We start from the raw sequence: 21419 nt of genomic DNA on the forward strand, positions 1-21419 counted from the left end.
GGATTACAAATTGTGAAAATTACCAGCTAACTTGAGAAGGGGTGGAGATCATTCGGCCCTTCTAACTTTTTCTAACATTCAATGGTTGATGTGCATTCTAACTCCCTATTAAGCTGCTTTGCCTCCATATCCCTAAATAAGGCTGTGAGAAATAGGTGCAGGAATAAACCATTCAGCCCTCTGAGCTTTCTCTAGTCTTCTGTACAATCATGTCTGTTCACTAACCATGACTCCTGCAATTCCCTCCACATCCCTTAATTTCTCTGCCTCAAACATGTAGAAATGATGGGGTATTTTCAGCCTTCTCCTCACTCCCATCATAAATAATTGGCCTTTTAACATTGAGGTAGTACCACGCTCATGTTCTAGATTTCTCAACCAGGAGCAATTGACTTTTCAATGTCGTTTCCTCTCAAATCCCTTTTGAATCAACAATATTAACCTCTTTTCATCCCTACAGATAATATGGGTCCATTTACTCAATCTCTCATTAGAGAGCCATCCTTTCATGGGTACCAACTTAGTGAACCTTCACTGTACCTTCTCCAGTGGAAATATTCTCTCCCTTTAAATAGCGAGTCTCAAGGTCCAGGGAGGTGATGGCCTAATATTTGGAGACTTGGGTTTAAATTTGAATTCAGTAAAAAGCCTGAATTAAAAGCCTAATGATTAACCATTAAACAAATATCAGGAAGACCCTCATCTGGCTCATTAATACCCTTTAGGGAAGAAAATTGCCATATTTCCTTGGTCTGACTCCAGACCTGCAGCAATGTGGTTGACTCTTACCTGCCCTCTGGTCAATAATAGCTAGGCAGTGAATGCTGGCTGAGCCAGAATCATCCGCATCCTGTAAATTATTTTTTAAAACATTCCACACAGTATTCCAACTGAGGTCTGGTCAAAGCCCTGAACAATTGTAGCAAGACTTCCTTATTCTTGCACTTGAGCTTACTTGCAATACAGGCCAGAGCCATTTCTAATCACTTCTTAATCACTTGCTATGTGTGTATGCTAACTTCTGAGTTCCTTGTATGAACACCTAGAACAATCAACATCTTGTGCCTTCTAAAATTTATACTGCCTTTCTATTCTTGGTCTCAGAGTGAATAGCCTCATAGTTAGTTCCACATACTCGGTACCATCATGAAATCTTTCATAACTTCATCAAACAGCCTTAAGTCATAAAAATCTCTTATCATTCTTGCAATTGACGCCCCTAAATCCTACGCAAATGCCTCAAGCGCTTATTGGGGGCAACCATTTCAGATTCCCCGACCCTTTATCGAGAAATACTTACTCACATATTGCCACTGAGCAGACTAGGCTCTAGTTTTAATTGGTTCTCCCCTTGTGGACCAGAGGGAACAGTTTCTCTCGACCCTGTCCAACCATATCATCATGTACTGCAGCTCAATCAGATCACTGCTCAGTCTTGATATACTCGAGCCGATATACTGAAGAAATATTGCATCCAAAGAACCCCTTTGAAGCATTATAGTGAGCTCCATTGCAGTGTCCAGTTTTTGACATCATTTGAGGTCCATTGTTTGAGAGAATTATTGCAATACATTGAAGCAAGATGGTACCTTTTTGCAAAGAGAACAGATGCATGATGAACTGCTTGAAGCTTTCTACTTGAATGTGTCTATATTAATATTTAGCGCGGTACTCATTTATGTCACTCCCTCCTCTCACTTGTTCCCAGAAAATGAAGAGATTTGCACCAATTCGGACGGGGTTATGTATCACGTTGGTGACCAGTGGGACAAGATGCATGAGCAGGGTTACATGATGAGGTGCACCTGTCATGGCAATGGCCGCGGTGAATGGGCTTGCATTGCACATGCTCAGTTGCGAGGTGGGTCTACTTTTCTAATTTGCTCACTCTGTTTCTGTTTGTCATTCTCTCTCTTGATCACGCTCTCTTTCTCTCTCATGTTTTCTTTCCCTCTCTCAGTATTTTTCTTTTCTTTCGCTCTCGTTTTCTCTCCCACTTCTCTCTCTCTCTCTCTCTCTCCTCCCATCTATGAGATGGGAGGTCTCTGAATACGATGGTTGAAGGTATCAGGAGGAGAGCTGAGATGTTCCTGCTGCCAGGTATGTTCTGAGCAATGGGAATGACGGTGGCGAGTTGAGGGAGATGAGCAGCCAATTTATCTGATAACTGTGCTGGTTCGAGGCTGTGCACAGGTATTGACCTGACAGCAAGATGAGGACTAGTCTGGGGGCTGTGAGGGCTTGAGGAATCACAAGGGCCTGCTCCCTGGCATATCAAACATAATTCAAACCCTCTCCTCCTTCCTGACACTTCGAGAGTGGCCACCTCAGTGGAATTGGAAGGATTCTGGGTAATCCAAGATGGAGGACAGGAAAGGTTTCTGGCTGTAACAGCTGCTCCTTTTTTGAGGTATTGTAGGTGCTGGAGGTGATTTCCTCGAATTCCAGGAGCAGCAATTACTGTTATATTTGCTGTTGCATTGTTTTGGGACTTTTGAAAAAAAGTCAAAACAATGGCAGTTTTAAAAGGGAGAAGAATAGACAAAGGAAGCACAAGTGAGGACAGTGCAAGAGAGAAAGAGAGAGAGAACCTGCACAGTTACTGCCTTTGCTGTTTTGAATTCATGTATCGCTGGACATCGGAGTGCGTCTGGGAAAATTAACAAACAGTGAAATTCACAACTCTGCCAGAGGAAGTGGTGGAGGCTGGTACAATTGCAACATTTAAGACGCATTTGGATGGGTATATGAATAGGAAGGGTTTGGAGGGATATGAGGTGGGTGCTAGCAGGTGGGATTAGATTGGGTTGGGATATTTGGTCGGCATGGATGGGTTGGACCGAAGGGTTTGTTACCATGCTGTACATCTCTATGACTCTAAATGGCGGATCTACACGTTGAACTACAACTAGCCCTGGACGAGGTTAACCCTGTGTGCCTGTATTCCGAGAAGTCAATGATAGAATCATCTAGACATTTCTGCACCGGGCCACCACTCTATTCCTGCAAGGATTAACATTAGCGGCGACGCAACACAAAACATGAGATGACAGTACTGGAGAGGACAACGATGACAGAATATTAGAGGATGTATATTGGGCATATAATTGTCAAATATATGCTATACATGTGTGGAAGGATAAAGATATCACATCGTGTTTGGACAATAAAGTGTAAATTAGGTAGAGAAACAAAACAATACAGAGTACAGATCAGTCACTGACAGTAGTTACAAAGGTTAATAGAAGCATGATAAGGAAACAAAGCCAAGAACTGCAGCTCATTTAACAGGCATCGACTTTTAGGATCGACAAGTTATTCTGCAGCTTTATAGAACTTCAGTTAGGCCACACTTGGAATATTGCGTTCAGTTCTGGTCACCACACTTCCAAAAGGATATGGATGCTTTGGAGAAAAGGTTTACCAGGATGTTGCCTGGTACGGGGGGATTTTAGCTACGAAGAAAGGTTGGATAGACTGGGTTTGTAGGAGGTTGAAGGGTGACCTGATAGAAGTTTATAAGATGACGAATAGCATGGATAAGAGTGGAAAGTATCACGCTTTGTTTCCCCAGAGTGGAGGGGACACAGGTTCAAGGTGCAAGAGGGAAAGTTTAAAAGAGATGTGCGAGGTAAGTTTGTCACACAAAGGGCGGTGAGTGCCTGGAACCTGCTGCCAGAGGGGGTGGTGGAAGCAGACACAGTAGCATCTTTCAGGAGACATCTGGACAAATACATGAAAAGGAATGGAATAGAGGGATATGGATCCTGTAAGTGAAGACAGTTTAGTATGGAAGGGCAAAATGTGTTGGCGCAGGCTGAAGGGCCTGTTCCTGTGCTGTTTTGTCCTTTGAGCAGCAGAACCAAAAAGCAGAGAAGCCAGTGAAAGCCTCTGTGGAAATATGGTTAAACGTGTATCAGCATAGCCAGCATTTATTGCCCATCCCAAATTGCCCAGAGGGCAGTTAAGAGTCAACCACATTGCTGTGGGTCTGGAATCACGTAGGCCAGACCAGATAAGGACATTAGTGAATCAGATGGGTTTTTCTGACAATCGACATTGGATCCATGTCATCATTAGACTTCTAATGTTCATTCTTTGGATTCAAAATCCACTATCTCCCGTGGTGGGAATTGAACCCACGCTCCCACAGCATTACCAGGGTGTCTGGATTTATCGTCTAGTGATTATACCACTAGGCCATTGTCGGAAAGGCAAAGGTTTGGCTTCCTTTACCTTTAGCATGGAGACCCCGGATACAAAAGTAGCATCAAAATAGTGATCATACCACATGGCCATCGCTTCCCTTAGGATGAGAGGTTAGAACTGTGGAAGAGAGAAGCTGTTGGAGGGCTGGATGTCGTGAACTGTCTGGTATGGGGCATGTGGAAGACACGTTTCCATGTGCGGGGCAGGGTGAAAAGAAGAAACGTGCGGGTTTAAAACAGTCATGAATCGAGAGATCTTGGGAGAGACCTCTTTTTCCAAAGAGTGAATGGAATGTGGAACTTGCTTCCACGGCCAAGGCACGGTGAATGGCGTCAGTATTCTGAAGGATGTGCCTGAAGGTGGGGATAAGGACAGCATTAGGTGGAGAGGAGTGGGGGGGGGGTGGGGGGAGGCTCGTGTGGGACATGAACACCAACATGAAGGAATTGGGCCAAATGGCCTGGCTGGTGTTGTAGCCTTGACATTGTAAAATAAGCAGATGCAAACAATAGGTTGTAATGGAATGGAAAGACTTAAGAAACTTGGTAGGGTGGGGGAATGTAATATAAAGGTTTTAATGTGAATATATGTGAGACTAAACCCAAATTGGAATTGATACGAGACCACTTGACCACTAGGACAGGCTTGTGGTGGAGGTGAAGTCTTGACCTGTATATTTGTTAGTATTTTACTGAGCTTAAATAAACAGTCATGTTTACTGACCACATTAGACTCCTGCAATCGTTAGCAGCTCCTCTTCTGCATCTAAAAGTAACGGAAGACTAGAGATGTGACTTGCCTGTGAAACCTTCTGTCCACAGATCAGTGCGTGGTGGACGACATTACATACGAAGTGGGCCAGACCTTCTATAAACAGCACGAAGAGGGTCACAGCATGAACTGCACTTGCTATGGCCAGGGCCGGGGGCGGTGGAGGTGTGATGCCCTTGGTAAGTGCACACGCATCAAAAAAGTTCCGTCCGGAAGCGAGTGAGTGAGCAGTGACTGGGAGTGGCGTGGAGCTGGGGTTAGATTCTGGCTGTCTCTCCTGGGGCCTGGTTTGGCACACGGTCTCTGTAGGATGGGAACGGCCAGCTTTGGGGACACCACATGGGAGGAACGTGGCCTTTTCCGATAAAGGGCGGCGCTTGTTTGTGAATCAGGAGCAGATTCATCCTCGGGAGAAGGAACGCAGTGTCAGCAGATTGAAGGGGAGGGGGGGGGTGTACGTTACTGGAGGGGCTGGAGCCAGTAAAACTGTCGGCCAAACATGAGAGCAGAAAGAACCTGGGTGGGCAGCAGTTTAATTGGGAAATAAGCCCAGATGAGCAGGGGAAGGATCTGTCTGCCAGACAGATAAAGAGAGAGGCCAGAGAAACATTTGAGTTCAGGTAGAGGGCTCCACTTTTTCCTCTCTCAGTCCAGGCCATAAAAGCTGCACTATAAAAACATTCCTCTTATTTCTGTCTTGCCAGTTAGCTCAAACCTTGGTCCAGTGGTTACCTGCCCTCTGACCCTTAATAAAAGAGCTCAACACCTAAGCAGCTGCCTGCCCCTTCCCCCCGCCCCATCCTTCAAGTCCTCCTTGTAAAGGAAGGGACTGCCGAATCGCTGGTAGACTACTCAAGTGCTTTTGATGCTTTACTCCTGCTCTGGCTCCCCTTTCCAGCTTCTCACCTGCAACATATGTCTGATATTTCAGTCAGCGGGGAAATCCTTCCGCCGACTTGATTGGCCGCACTTCTCCTTTACGTTTCAAACAAGCCCGGCGAGAGAGGGAGAAAAAGTGCAAGTTTGCAATTTTCCTGAAAGCAAAAGTTCGAGCTGTCTCCCAGATCCAGACCCAGACTCCCCGCCCCCTCCCCCCCAACACCAGCCATAATTAAATCTCAAGGGTCCCTATGGGAACAGTGTCTGAAACACGGGCAGGTTGGTAGACAGCATTATAGTTACAAGCTGGCTGTGTGTGAGGCTGCAGGGCCTGTGGCAAAGCATAGAGCCACTGCCAAGTGTACAATACAGCAGGAAAATAAATGTAACAGCATGGGGAAACGTGTGTGCGTGATGTTCAGCATAAATCCCAGCTTTAAAATGCAACTCAGCAAGTCTTTTTTTTAAAACTCCCATGTTTCCCTTTTTCCTCCTATGGTGAGACAGTTCTTGTCAAAGCATCCCCGGGTGTACTCTGTCGGCGGTGCTGCGGTGAGCTGAGGGTTTGTTTAATGGGGTCAAAGCTGAGAAAATTTGTGGGAGGAGTGCAGAACTTAACGGTCATCAATTCAACAGTTAAATCCAATCAGGAATTAGAGAGAAAGTTATTTTTGCTCTGGGAGCAGTGAGCACTTACATTTATCACTTACAACATGATTGTTTCATGAAGGAGAATCGAGATCCAGAACCTGGAAGGATGTTATTAAGGTGGAGAGGCTTCAGAAGCGATTTACCAGGATGTTGACAGGATTGGAGGGTTTGAGTTATAACCAGAGGCTGGGACTGTTTTCACTGGAGCATAGGAAGTTGAAAGGTGGCTTTTATAGAGGTTTATAAATTCATGCGTGGCCTAGATAAGGCGAATGGTAGGTGTCATTTCCCTAGGGTGGGGGATTTCAAGACCAAGGGGCATATTTTCAAGGTGAGAGGAGATATATTTAAAAAGGGGGCAATTTTTCTTTACACAGAATGGTTCGTGTGTGGAATGAACTTCTAGAGGAAGTGGTGGATGAGGGTTCAGTTACAGTGTTTAAAAAGTAATCTTTGGAGGGATGGCGGCCAGGCACAGTCAGGTGGCACCAGTCTAGTTTGAGATTATGGATGGCATTGACTGGTCAGACTGAAGAGTCTGTTTCTGCGCTGTGTGACTCAATGACTAGATCAGTATGTGATGGAGGAAGGTCCACAGAGATCCCAGGCTAGTGTTGAGATGAGTTGGGAGTGTGAGGAAATCCACGCAGTGAACAAATCCTGGCAAAAGCCAACAGTGTCACATTTCTCTGCAACCACAGTTCCACAAGCATGTTCTCACCCTCTCTGTCCTCTTCCCCCACCCCAATCCAGATCAGTGCCAGGACACGGACACACAACGGTTTTACCAGATCGGCGAGAACTTCCGCAAGTACCTGAATGGAATCCGGTACCAGTGCCACTGCTACGGCCGGGGAATCGGGGAATGGTCCTGTCAGCCACTGACAGCCTTATCAGGTAGGATCTTCACCCACGCCAGTCAGGATTGGGGCTCTGGTGCAGAGCTGAGTGGAGCACTGCACCGTTGAGATCTGCCATCTAGGATGAGATGTTAAACCTAGTCCTCATCTTCTCTATGGAGGGGGATGTAAGTGATCCAGTGGGCACCATCCAAAGATCGGCAGAGGAGTTCTCCTCAAACAGACGTCACAGGGCAGCGTGGTGGCTCAGTGGTTAGCACTGCTGCCTCACAGTGCCAGGGACCCAGGTTCACTTCCAGCCTCGGGCAACTGTCTGTGTGGAGTTTGCCCGCTCTCCCTGCGTCTGTGCGGGTTTGCTCCGGTTTCCTCCCACAGCCCAAAGATGTGCACTTCAGGTGGGTTGGCCATGCTAAATTGCCCAATAGTGTTCAGGGATGGATGGGTTAGCCCCTGGGAAATGTAGGGTTACCAGAATGGTGTGGGGGTGTGGAGTCTGGGTGACATGCACTTTCGAGGGTTGGTATGGACCCGTTGGGCCGAGTGGCCTGATTACACACTAGGGATTCTACAGTGATTTTAAGATCATTAAAAATAAATTAATTGGTCACAATAGTCTCAACCATGGAATCTTCCCATGGCACAGATTGACTAGGATTTGTGTTCATATGTCTGAGGAAGCACCTTCTCATTCTTGAGAGTGTGACCAGTTGGGCCCCAGCAGACTGTCTTGGGGGTAGAGAATGATCTCTGGGATTTGCAGATGTGTGGTTATATTTCCTCCTTGGTTTTCAGTTGACTTTGATACCCTCCCCAAGTGTCCACTGTATAACTTGGGCAGGAGCGGCGACCGATTCACACAAAGTTACAACAGGGTGTCAAACAAATTGGTGCCAACCCCTGACTTTTGTGATCTTAAGTTAATTGTAATGTGCAGGGTGTGGCACTGTTGGAGTTGTGGGGAGGGGCTATGGGGAGCACACATGCTCAAAAATATCAAGTGACCAGGCCTGAGGCCTTATGAGTAATGCATAGCAACCGCAATAGGCAGCCATGTTGATTTGATTTATCTGCCATGCACAGCTCTTTTATAAATGTGATCAGGCTTTCACTGCACTAACCTGAGATTAAGCTTCCAAGACTGTTAAATTCTGGAACACTATCCCTGAACATCTCTGGCTCAGCACTCTCTCTCCTCCTCAGTTCATTCAAGTTCAAGCGTTTGGTAGTGTATCCTCACGTGTCTCATATTTTATATTCCTGCGAGTCATCTGGAGATCTTCATTTCATGTTAAAGATAATATATGATGCCTGGTACTGTTGAGAATAATGAGGACATGTTTCAGACTAGGTTTGTGCTGTTTTTGGGAGTAGAAGATGAAGCAGTGACCTCCCCCCAGTGATACCAGAGACAGAAACGGTTTCCCCTGCTTGGTCAATGCTGATTAGATTCCCTATAGTATGGGAAGAGGCCCTTCGGCCCAACTAGTCCACATTGACCCTCCAAAGAGTAACCCACCCAGACCCATTTCCCTCTGACTAATGCACCTGACACTATGGGCAATTTAGTATGGCCAATTCACCTGACCTGCACATCTTTGGATTGTGGGAGGAAACAGGAACACCTGCAGGAAACCTACACAGACACGGGGAGAATGTGCAAACTTCACACAGTCAGTCACCCGAGGCTGGAATTCGACCCTGGGATCCTGGTGCTGTGAGGCAGCAGTGCTAACCACTGAGCCACCGTGCCACCCATTAGAGGTAGGCTTTTTTGAGGTCCAGAGTAAATGGAGTTAAAGTCCACTTGAGCCTCATTCTGACAGGGTGGTGGAATGGGTTTGAGAGGCTGAATGGCTTCCTGGTCCAATAGCACGGCACCAAAGCTACTCAGTTATAATCCAGATGCCTTATCACATTGGCTTGGAGAGCTGAAAGCACTCAAGGAGTGCATCCAGCGATTGATGATAATTGAGTTGTGTGGGGGCTGACCGGAAAGGCAAGGCTTGGAAATGCTCAGAAAACAGGATAAGGCTGTCAGTCCGCTGAGTTTGCGTTGGTTCCTTCAGAAAGTTGACCTCTTGTTTCCCTCTCCCTGATCACTGGGCCTGTGCCCCTTGCACATATTTGCTCGATGATGTTTGTATGTGCTATTTATTATCTTATGCCAGCAAGGAAGTAAGGCAGTTTGTGATTTGTGCTGATTAATGTTACTGCCTGGAGGGAGTATTGAGATTTAATCATTGTGAAGTAATTATCCTTCATAAACTGGCAGATTTGTACAGTCTGGCAGGGCATCGTGGTGATTGTTTCTTTCCCGTTTCTCGTCTTTTCCCGTGCGTCTTGGCTTGATTAGAGTATATTGCTTTGCAGTGCTAAGGGTCTAAAACACGCATCCAAGACTCCGAATCAAAGCTGTTGGCTTGGATAAGAAACCGGGGCTTGGCAAGGTCACGAGCCCGGGCACTGGTGGTGTCGCAGGGAGGTGCCAGGCAACCCATTGCCTGTGAATATCCAGCACCCAATCCCCACCCATTCACCCAGCCACTTCCAAAGGCAGCAGTAGTTCTCCCACACCACTGCCGGACCTAAAGGACCGATGTCATTGATATTGTAAACCCTCTATAGATTTAATGTTGAGATACTTTGCCTGCGCTGTAGGATTGGTGACTCTAGGGGAGCAGTCAGCCCCACACTTCCCGTTTTAACAGAGCCAGTGCTGACTTGAGCCGAAGGGAAACCAATTCAGTCAAAAGCCCTCATGCTTCTCTCTAAACGTAAGGAGAAAGGTAAAGCTGTCAGGGAGGACAGTCGTAGCAAAGTGCCCACATTGCGCCTCCCACCTGAGCAATTTTGAATCGGTGATACAGAAGACGTTGTTTTCTTTTGAGGTTGAATTTGTTTTGGGCTGTCTGTGTGCTGCCTCCCCCCCCCCCCAAGCCTTTCCTTCCTTCTGGTTTTTGTCTCACCGTGATTTACGATTTGTCGACACTGCGCAATCTCCCCGTTGACCTCACTTGGACAGTGAGTGTTGCAGGACTGGCTTTCTAAAGCACGTCTTCTGTCCCAATGTAATGTTGCTTCCCGCCAAGTTCATTGAGAGTGCACTGAGCTAGATTGCAAAACGTGTGAATGGGACTCAGCCTTCTCCCCATCCTCTCTACAAGCTGTGACCACACAGATTCGAGAATATGTGGGCTTGCAACTGAAGAGACTTCCAATGTATCATCAACAGCTTGGCAAGTAACTAGCTCTGAAAAGTAGCCACCATGTTAGTGGCCAGTCAATATGTAGCCATCAACGTGGAAACAATAGTCATTTACTCTAATCAGATCAGCAACTAAACAAATGGATAGTAATTAGTGGTTAGGTGTGACAAGAGACTTTGAACAGCTAATAATTTGATAATTAGGCAAAATAAATAATTATTTGAAATGAATCCTGGTTACTAGTTTGACAAGGTAAAACCAAGGACTGCAGATGCTGGAAACCAGAGTCTAGATTAGAGTGGTGCTGGAAAAGCACAGCAGGTCAGGCAGCTGCTCCTCGGATGCTGCCTGAACTGCTGTGCTCTGCTGGTTTGACAATGCTAGTAATGATGCAGTCAACCAGGTTAATAACAAGTTCCTACCTAACCTGACTGACGGTTGCATTGCTGCTGATATACTGATATATAATGCCGTCAGGTTAGTAACATGGAGAACAAAAGGTTCCAATATATAGTCATCAAGTTAGCACTTCTAGTAAACAGTAACTAGCTGTGACCAGCAGTAGTTTGGATTGCAAGCTCTGCTCGGATATGCCATGTCAATGGCAGCGTCCTTATAGCTGCCCAGCACAAGAGCAAAAAGGCCATTCAGCCCCTCAAGCTTGTTCCACTGTCACTGGCTCCATATCGCTTAAACGTCTTACCTAACAAAAAGCTGTTTTTGACAGCTTGTATCATGCCTTGTCCTTAACAGCATTTCAGGAGCTCCTCTTTCATGTGAAAACATGCTTCCCCAACATCGCCCTGAATGATCTAACTCAAAGGGTATGTCATCACCACCACCTCCATTCTGGTCTCAGTTTCAGCAGAAAATGGTTTCTTCCTCTCAACCCTTCCCTCATCTTAAACGGCTCATTTAGATCTCTCTGTTTCGCAGTCAGAGCAATTAGAGGTCTTGCCCATCGATTTCATCCTCTTTAATTGTAACAAAGAGGATTGATGAGAGAAGAGCAGTAGATGTGATTGATGTGGACTTTAGTAAGATGTTTGACAAGGTTCCTAATGGGAGACTGGTTAGCAAAGTTAGATCTCATGGAATACAGGGAGAACTAGCCATTTGGATACAGAACTGGCTGAAAGGTAGAAGACAGAGGGTGGTGGTGGAGGGTTGTTTTTCAGACTGGAGGTCTGTGACCAGTGGAGTGCCACAAGGATCGGTGCTGGGTCCTCTACCTTTTGTCATTTACATAAATGATTTGGACGTGAACATAGTAAGTTTGCAGATGACACCAAAATTGGTGGTGTAGATGGACAGCGAAGAAGGTTACCTCCAAGTACAATGGGATCTTGATCAGATGGGCCAGTGGGCTGAGGAGTGGGAGGTAAGAGTTTGATTTGATTATGATCTTTCAGGGCTTAATAGGGTAGATACTGAGATGATTCCACTCGTGATACAGATCAGAAGCAGAAGTCATCAAAATAAGATGGTCATGAAGTAATCCATTAAGGAATCAAAGGGAAAAAAAATCAGTCCGAGAGGGAGATCTGCAGGGACCTCTTTACTCAGGGTATGGGGCTCACAACAATGTGGAGTAATTACATTTAGAGGACAGCTGGACAATCTACCAATGGAGGAGAGAATAGAGGGAGATGCTAATGGAGTAAGAGAGTTATGCAGAGTATTTATGGATGAATTAGCCCAAATGGCTTGTTCTGCTGTTGTATTCTCCACTCAATTGTCTGTGCATTCGAAAAGCTCTCTGGACTATTATTCTGTCTGATCCGTTCTAATGTAGGATCTGAACCTATCAAAGTGATGATCACGGAGGTTGGGAACCAGACGGACTCGCATCCCATCCTGTGGAACAAGCCGGAATCGTTCCATGTCAACCAGTACACACTGAAATGGAAGCCTGTAAGTAAACCCGCACCCACTGATCACTGACAGTGTTGGAATAGCCATGATCTCGCACCCTTTCTCTCTGTCTGTTTGTCTCTCGCTCTCGCTCTCTCTCTCTCTCTCTCTCTCTCTCTCTCTCTGTCTGTCTGTCTCTGTCTCTCATGATCTCAGTTAAAAATCACACAACACCAGGTTATAGGCCAACAGGTTTAATTGGAAGCATCAGGTGGTTAATGAAAGCTACTGCTTCCAAATAAACCTTTTGGACTATAACCTGGTGTTGTGTGATTTTTTTTTTTTTACCCGAGGGCTCCATCCCCGGGAACTGCCTGAACTATTCGGTTCATGTTGACCGCAGTGGGGATTTGAACTGGCAAACTTCCCTGAGATCCCAGTCGCCCCATCGCAGCAGGTCCACACAAAACGGACTCTGGTTGTTGTCTGTGCTCCAAGAGGTAAAAGAGGGCCCTATCTGTCCACTGACCTGTTAACACTACGTATTGCGGTGTGTTGGAGTCCGACAAGCGTGCGGTCCTTGAGGCCTCGGGTCACATCAGTACTTACTAACCCATTATACAGCCGGGGACATGGACCTTGCCGTGTTATGTGTATCTAGTTCTGTTCCCCATCCCGACAGACGAAAGGAAATTTAAGTTTTGCAGCCGAGCTGGGTTTGCAACCTTGCCCCCCGGCCTCTCTTGCTGAGTCACCTTGGGAATGGCTTGCCAGGCTTTTGCGAAAGCTTCAAACTTGAGTCCAAAACAATGTTCCGTTGCTCAAGTGGTGCTCAGTAAAGTGTGTGTCATTTCCAGCTTTCTCTTGGCACACAAAGCAGGAGCACAGAAGACAGCCAAGGGTGTCCTGAGTTTAATGTCAACAATCGCAGGGTTGACATGGAGTTGCTGGCGGGAGTGTGGGGGAAGCATGGCTCAAGATGGAATACTGTCTTCAATTCTGGTCTCCTTTGTATCGCAAAGATGTTGTGAAATTCGAAAGAGTGCAGAAATCATGTACAAGGGTGTTGCCAGGGTTGGAGGGTTTGAGCTTTAGGGAGAGGCTGAATCGGCTGGGGGCTGTTTTCCCTGGAGCGTTGGAGGCTGAGGGGTGACCTTCTTGAGGTTTATAAAACCATGAGGGGCATGGATAAGATAAATAGACAACGTCTTTTCCCTGGGTCGGGGGAGTCCAGAACTCGAGGGCATAGGTTTAACATGAGAGGGGAAGGATGTAAAAGGGACCTAAGGGGAAACTTTATTGTGCAGAGGGTGGTGCGTGTGTGGAATGAGTTGCCAGAGGAAGTGGTGGAGGCTGGTACAATTGCAACATTTAAAAGGCACCTGGATGGGTATATGAATAGGAAGGGTTTGGAGGGATATGGGCCAAGTGCTGGCAGGTTGGACTAGATTGGGTTGGGACATCTGGTCGGCATGGACGGGTTGGACCGAAGGGTCTGTTTCTGTGCTGTACAACTCATGAATGTATAGGCTTTTGTGGGAGGCAACTGAATCTTCAGACCAGCGCCCCCTGCTTTTGCTAAGGGGACTTAATAGGACTCCTTGGGGCCACGGTGTGTGTGTATGTGGCCAACCGTGGCAAAGGGCACTGGAAGAGGAGGTGGGGAGGAACACTGATGTTTTACTTTCAAGGAGAAAGGACTTGTGGAGCCGGCAGTACTTACATATATTTAAAAAAAGCAAAGGCTGGAACCCATTCGTTTAATGTAAAAAAGCTGTCAGTAATTATACCATCATTTGGCTGGTCGTTTAGTTGCAACAGGCCCTCGCCGTTGGAAGTTGAGTTCTTTAGCTCCCAAACCGTTTGTGATATGGCGCAAGGCCAATGTCTCAATCCCGTCGTGAGGTCAGCTGGGTTTGAAAGCAAAGGTCTCAAGGCTGCCCTTCCATCCTTCGTCTGACCTTGCCTGCGCTTTTGTGTGTGTTTCCATGCAGAAAAACTCCCGGGAGCGATGGAGAGAGGTGACCATTCCAGGCAACATGTACTCCTATACCATCCGGGATCTGAAACCGGGTCTCACCTACGAGGGAGAGCTGATCGGCAGGGTGTGGAATGGCCGCTCAATGGTCACCAACTTTGAGTTCACAACCTCCTACGTGTCACGTAAGTTGCATTCTCCCCCCCCACCCCCCCACCCCCGCAGCCCAGGTGGTTGCAGCCTTCCCCTCTCTTCAGCCTCCCCCAGGGTGACGGTGGCTATTTCAAACCAACGTGGTCCCCAGGGCGTTGCTTGTGAATCTGGCTTTGGTTCCCCGCCCTGCAAGGGTGCCTTTCTTCTGCCCTCCATTTTGATCCCTCCCATCCCTGACCTCTACCTTTTTTTTAAAAATCCATTCATTGGACGAGGCACCGTGTTGGTCAAGCTCATCCCGAATTACCCAGAGGGCATTGCCCTGCGTCTGGAGTCACACGTAGACCAGAACGGGTAAGGACAGCAGTCTCCTTCCCCTAAAGGACATTGGTGAACCAGACGGGTCTGTCTGACAACGGTCATCATTAAACTCCTAACGGCAGATTTTTATTGAATACAAATTCCACCATCGGATTCGAACCACAAAACATTACCTGGATCTCCGGGTTAACAGTCGAGCAATAACACCACTAAGGTCATGGCCTCCCCATTGACCTTGACAGGCTGCATCAAAACAAAAGATGGGAGTGGTGTTCCCTGACTAGGTTTCAAGATTTTCAGATCAATCCCCAGCTTTCTGGATCTGGGCTGCGGTCAGGAGAGTCTCAGATTTTCACACATCTCCCACCCCACCCATCAACGTTTTGTTTGAAGCAGTGCTTCCTGACATCAGCCCCAAGATCGAGACTACCCTCATGCTGAGAGATGCCACTTAGGAGGCTGTGGCAAATGCCTGAAGGACCCCTTCCCACTTGCGCTCGCGCTCTCTCTCTCTCTCTCTCTCTCTCTGCCCCGTTCTGCCCCGTTAACCAGAGACCCAAGATGGCAGAGTGCCCCAGGCTGAGATGGAGGGGTGGGGAAGTTGAGCGGAGTTGCAGATGTGGTGTATACGCAGCCATCACCATCCCTGCTTCATTATCCAGCCCCCACCCCCGTCCCGCCACCAGAAAGAGCTCGCTTGTCAACTGCACCAAAGTCTTTAAATCCTATCCAGAACAGGCGGATCACTCTTCTAGACTGCGGGGAAACAAGAGACAATTGAATTTGATTAAACCAGCTCTCGAGATTTAATCATTGTCGTCAATCTGCCCTCCAGCTTGGGGCAGAGTCTTAACTGTTGCTTGACAGTTCACTAACCTGATGCTTCACTCTGTTCCCCCCACTGCCCCAATCCTAACAGGGTCTCCAACCGAGGGTGAGACACCACTGTTGCCTGAGGAAGACATCATCAGGGAGTCCTCGACAACAGAATCCATCACTGAGATCACCTCCAGCAGCTTTGTGGTCTCCTGGGTATCTGCCTCTGACACGGTCTCTGGGTTCCGCATCAAGTATGAGCTTAGTGAAGATCAGGCCCAGCCTCAGTACCTTGGTAAGTCCAGAAGACGTAGGAGCAGAATTAGGCCATTTGACCCATCGAGTCAGCTCCACCATTCAAACCCGGCTGATCTGTTTCTATATCACATTCTCCTGCCTTCTCCCCGTAACCGCTGATTCGCTGAATAATCAAGAGCCTATCTATCTCTGTCTTAAAAGACACTTAATGACTTGGTCTCGGCAGCCTTCTGTGGCAATGGGTTTCATAGAGTAACTATCATTGGGAATAAGAGAAGGTGATGTGTTAATGTCATTAGGCTATTAATCCACAAGCTCAGGGCGGCACGGTGACTCAGTGGTTAGCACTAATGCCTTACGGTGTCAGGGACCCTGGTTCGACTCCAGCCTCAGGCGACTGTCTGTGTGGAATTTGCACATTTGCCCCGTGTCTGCATGGGTTTCCTCCCACCATCCAAAAAGATGTGCAGGTCTGGTGCATTAGTCAGGGGTAAATACAAGGTAGGGGAATGGGTCTGGGTAGGTTATTGTTCGGAGGGTCGGTGTGGACTTGTTGGGCCGAAGGGCCTGTTTCCACACTGTTGGAAATTTAATCTAATCCTGTGTCTGAAGAAATTCTTCCTCATCTTCTTTTTAATGGGGCTTCTGCTCACTCTGAGGCTGTGTTTTTGGGTCTCAGTGTCTGCGACTGGTTGAAACAAATACTCCATTGTCCACTCTATCCAAACCTCTCAGTATCCTGTAAGTTTTAATCCGGTTCCCCCCTCATCCTTCAAAACTCCATCGAGTACAGACCCAGAGTCCTCAACCACTCCCCGTATGACAACCCTGGGATCATTCTTGTAACTTTCCTCCAGACACCTTCCAAATTCAGCCCATCCTTCCTCGGGTGGCTCAGTGGTTAGCACTGCCACCTCTCAGCACCAGGGACCCGGGTTTGATTCCAGCCTCGGGTGACTGTGTGGAGTTTGCACATTCTCCCTGTGTCTGTGCGGATTCCCTCCGGGTGCTCCGGTTTCCTCCCACAGTCCAAAGATGTGCAGGTCAGTGAATTGGCCATGCTACGTTGCCCCTCAGTGTTGGGTTAGGTGCATTAGTCAGGGGTAAAAGTAGGGGAATGTTTTTGTGTAGGGTACTCTTTGGGGGGTTGGTGTGGACATGTTGGGTCGAGTGGCCTGTTTCCACTGTATAGAAAACTTCTATGGGTACAGGGGTCAAAACGTCCCACTGTATTTCAAATGCAGTCGGACCAGATCCTTATACAGCGTCAGGAGTATATCACCACTCTTGTGTTCTTGTCCTCTGGAAGTGAATGCGTTTGCCTTCCCCTGTTTTCAGTAACTCTCACCCTTTAGTTTAAACTGGGTGGATTAGGCATCTAGAGCAGGTAGTAACGACATCTCCTGTTGCCCAGCCATTCACCCTGCTATTTCAGTAATTACCTTGAGCAGTATTATTCCTCCATACTCTCATGGACCTGGTGTCTGTGGGATGTCCTGTGCTTGTCCTTGCTGCCTTTATTCTCTTGCTGTAGGACAGCAAGGAAGAATATTGAATGGTTGAACTAGTCTCCCTGTGCATCCCTCGGCTCAGGGCTCACCGTGCTAGGCAGGGGCTGCAGTTTGCCGAACCCTTTGACGTTCCGCTTCGGCTGATGCAGACTCCAGGCGTGGCGCAGACGTCGGGGTAACGGCTATCCAGTGCCTTCGTTTCGAGGTTGGGATTTGAACAAATGTCCCACCACTGGGAAAAAGAAGGGAAGACCTGCATTTATGTTGCGTCTTTCTGAAGCCCAGGTTGTCCAGTAAGGTGGCCGCCTGTTGTTTGCCAGTGAGGAACAGATCTGTGTCTCCGTGTCAGTGTCTGTCTGTGTATCTGTCAGTCTGTGTATGTGTCTGTGTGCATGAATATCTGTCTGTGTCTCTGTGTATCTGTCTGTCTAAGCTGTGCGTGTATGTGTCTGCGTGTGTGTGTGTGTGTGTCTTTTGTCTGTGTGTTTGTGTTCGAGGAATTCTCTTGATTTCCTGATGGTTAGAGAGGATGGACCCTGCCCCTAACCAAAGCAAAGTGATGGAGCATAAGGATTTTAAAACTCAGGTTTTTCCACAGTGGGAGCCCTGCATAGGGAGGGGTGGAGTTGTGGAGATTCGGTGTAGGTTAAGTCACTGTAAAGAGTTAATCTGTTGTCTGTGAGCTGATATGTCTGGGAGACCTCGGGATATTAAGCCTTTATTCCTTTCCCACTTCCAGATGTTCCAAGCACAGCCACATCTGTTTCCATTCCTAATCTGCTGCCTGGCCGCAAGTACATCGTGAATGTTTTCGAAGTCTCAGAAGATGGAGAGAAGCTGATCCTAACCAGGACGCCCACGACAGGTTGGTGGCCGTGGAGACACCTCTCTGCTGCGTTGCCCAATGGTAGTCAGGAGAACCCATCGTTTCCCGGGGTAACTTTCTGCCTTTTCCTCACACAGCTCCTGACAGTCCCACTGAGTACACCGTCGATCACGTCGATGAGACCTCCATCACCATTGAATGGTCCAGGCCTCAAGCCCCGATCACAGGTAGGTCAACCCCAGTGATATCCCAGGGTACACCTCTCCAGTGAGAAGGGCAGCCCGACCATAAAAGCAGCTGTCAATTCCTGAACTGTTCCTAGAAGTTCTCCAAACAGTCTGTGTGTTTAGGATGGGGGCTATTAATTCTGGGAGGGGAGGGGAGGGGAATTTACAGCTGGTGACTATTGAGTGCGCTGCCATCTGGTGGTCAATGCCTTGCCACAAGGGGATGAGGAAAGGAGGAAGAACGGAGCGTGGGACTGACAGACGGGAAAGGGCCTTTTCTGAGGGCCTGTCTGTAAAGGGAGTGGTGGGATTGTTAATGTTACAACTGCATCCGCTCCCCCCCCCCCCCCCCCCAACCCCATCCCAGGTTACCGTGTGGTGTACACGCCGTCAGTGGAAGGAGCCAGCACTGAGATCATTCTGCCCAGCACCGCAACCCACCTGACCCTGACTGACCTGCTGCCTGGCATCCAGTACAACATCAGTATCTACTCCGTGGAGGAGAGTCAGGAAAGCGTCCCGCTGGTCATCCAGCAGACCACCGATGGCGTCCCTCAAGCAGGTACGGAGCGACGGTCCCACGGCACAAATGGGGGAAGAAGAGCAGTATAGGGATGGTGGGTGGAGCTGCCGTATCTTGAGACGCAGGCTTGGCTCTGTCCAGCATCTTCCCGAAGGAAAGGTTTGGGGGGGGGGGGTGGGGGCGGCATTTTTTGGAGGTGGAGGGGTGAGTGACTAGTGGCGAGCAGGGCATCTACAAAGGGCTTGTCCTTGGGAAGCAGGATTGGAGTATGAGAGACTGGGAGAGCATGCAATCTCCATCGTGGCAGGTATGAGGGATGAATTGTTCACTGGCGAGTGTCAAGTGGCCTCGCAAATGGAGTCATCAGCTCAACTCTCTGGGGGGATTGAGGGGAGCGAGAGGACATTGGGTTTGTGCTCCTACCCCAGGCGCCAGATCTGTGCTTCCAGTGTTGGCCTATTGGAGGTGCTGTCGTTTCCAGGTGAGAGACTTTAAACCCAGTAACCACCCCCCTCAGCTTACATTCCCGTGTCTTCCTGAGGACAGTAGCCTGACCAATATTTAGATTAGATCACTTATTTACAGTGTGGAAACAGGCCCTTCGGCCCAAGAAGTCCATACCGACCCTCCGAAGCGCAACCCACCCAGACCCATTCCTCTTCACCTAACACTCCGGGCAATTTAGCATGGCCAATTCGCCTAACCTGCGCGTTTTTGGACTGTGGGAGGAAACCAGAGCATCTGGAGGAAACCCACGGAGACACAGGGAGAATGTGCAAACTCCACACAGACAGTCACCTGAAGCAAGAATTGAACCCGGGTCTCTGGAGCTGTGAGGCAGCAGTACTAACCACTGTGCCACCCATGAATTTGTGGTGACCAGCGGTATTGGAAGCTGATGGTGTGGTCCGTTATCACTGCGTGTGTGGCAGCTCACTGTCTGTCGCTTGGCATTCCTGACCCCCCCACCCACCCCCGCGTTACAACAGGGGACTGCTCCAATAGTAAGGTGCCCTGGGAAGTCATGTAAAGCAGGTTTGATCCCTTCCTGTTGCCAATTGGCAGCCTTGGTGTGATGGTGACGGTCTGGGATGTGAACTCCCGGCCTTCTCTTGAGGTCTCAAAACCAGACCTTGAGATTGAGGTGGCCCTCAGCCGGTTAGTTAGAGCAAAGAGGCTGGAAATTGGTGTGGGGGGGGGGGGGGGGAATGTTTTCACTCAAAACAAAACCATTGCGAGTTTAAATTTACATAGTGGCTGACCCACCCCTCGAGACATCCCAAGGCTCTCCGCCCCAAAGAAGATCTGTCGAGCTGTGGCCTTCTTTCCCCTTCCAGGCAGCAGAGAAAGGGAAGGGGTAGTTGGGGGCAGGTTCTGCAGAGCGTTGAGCTAACAAACCCCTTTCTGAGCAGCCGAAGGGTAATGAGGTGCTGTACAAATTAGGGATGCTTCCCAGGGAGGAGAGAGGAGATGCAAACCTTTTGTCTGTAGCCCCCCCCTTTTTTTTTAATTGTCCCGATAGGTACGAGCTGCTTTTGAAGATGAGAGCACAGGCCAGATTCTGACAGTCTGACAGCCCAGACTGAAACCTTAAAACAATCTCTGAGCCCTCTGTTCCCTGATGTAATTGAAATCACCCCTGACGTGCCTGCTTCACAGCTCCCCTGAGGAACCAGGGGGAGGCTAGACCGCAAGAGCAGAGAGAGAGAGAGAGCGCGGGACTGACCTGTGGGCTGCACGGAATGCATAGCAACTCCCTGGGTTTCTGTTCTGTCTCAGTCTGGCTTGTTCTGAGCCTGTATGACCAAATAGGGACAAAATAGGGATTCCTGCTTCTGCCAGCAATTCCCCTTTGTGTGAGGGAAGTCTCACAATTCTGAGATTGTGCTGTCAGACGAATGATTGCTCCGTGAGGCAGGCTGTCTGCAGCCAGGATTCCTTGGGGAAGTGGTTCTGTTTTCTCTGCCGCAAGATAAATTCTGTCTCGTTCTGAAGGCAATGTTTTCTCCGCCGAGTGTACTGGACAGAACGAGCTGTTGGAAACATGCAGAAATCTTCTTGTTCCTTTCCTGTGTGTGTCTCTCTCTCTCTCTCTCTCTGCCTCTGTCTCTCTCTTCTCTCCCCCCTCTCTCTCATTCTGTCTCTCTCTCTCTCTCTCTCTCTCTCTCTTTCTCTTTCGGTCTGTCTGTCTTCTCTTTTTCTGTCTCTCTCTCACTCTCTTTCTGTCACTCTCTCTCGCCATCTGTTTCCCAAAATTCTCGGCTTGTTCAGGAGAGCACGGTCACCAGTTCTTGGGCAGGTGACCGGCCTGCACACAGCAGCATCCCCCCACCAGCGGTGATTGCAGTTGTTGGCTGAGAGGAAGAACATGGGGTC

At 48.4% G+C, this 21419-nt stretch overlaps 1 protein-coding gene across 5 annotated transcripts in view; it reads left to right on the top strand.

The window, feature by feature from the left end:
- Positions 1-21419, top strand: part of LOC140481925 (fibronectin-like) — a 96769-nt gene that overhangs the window by 18546 nt on the left and 56804 nt on the right. For all 5 annotated transcript variants that reach the window (XM_072578608.1, XM_072578609.1, XM_072578610.1 and 2 more), the window contains exons 10-18: positions 1709-1861; positions 5031-5159; positions 7264-7407; positions 12372-12490; positions 14425-14593; positions 15802-15993; positions 18207-18332; positions 18431-18520; positions 18888-19082. In XM_072578608.1, the coding sequence (XP_072434709.1) occupies positions 1709-1861; positions 5031-5159; positions 7264-7407; positions 12372-12490; positions 14425-14593; positions 15802-15993; positions 18207-18332; positions 18431-18520; positions 18888-19082 (1317 nt within the window). The remainder of the gene's footprint in view (positions 1-1708; positions 1862-5030; positions 5160-7263; positions 7408-12371; positions 12491-14424; positions 14594-15801; positions 15994-18206; positions 18333-18430; positions 18521-18887; positions 19083-21419) is intronic.

The sequence above is a fragment of the Chiloscyllium punctatum genome, chromosome 10, assembly GCF_047496795.1.
Source record: "Chiloscyllium punctatum isolate Juve2018m chromosome 10, sChiPun1.3, whole genome shotgun sequence".
In the NCBI taxonomy this organism is placed as follows: Eukaryota; Metazoa; Chordata; class Chondrichthyes; order Orectolobiformes; family Hemiscylliidae; genus Chiloscyllium; species Chiloscyllium punctatum.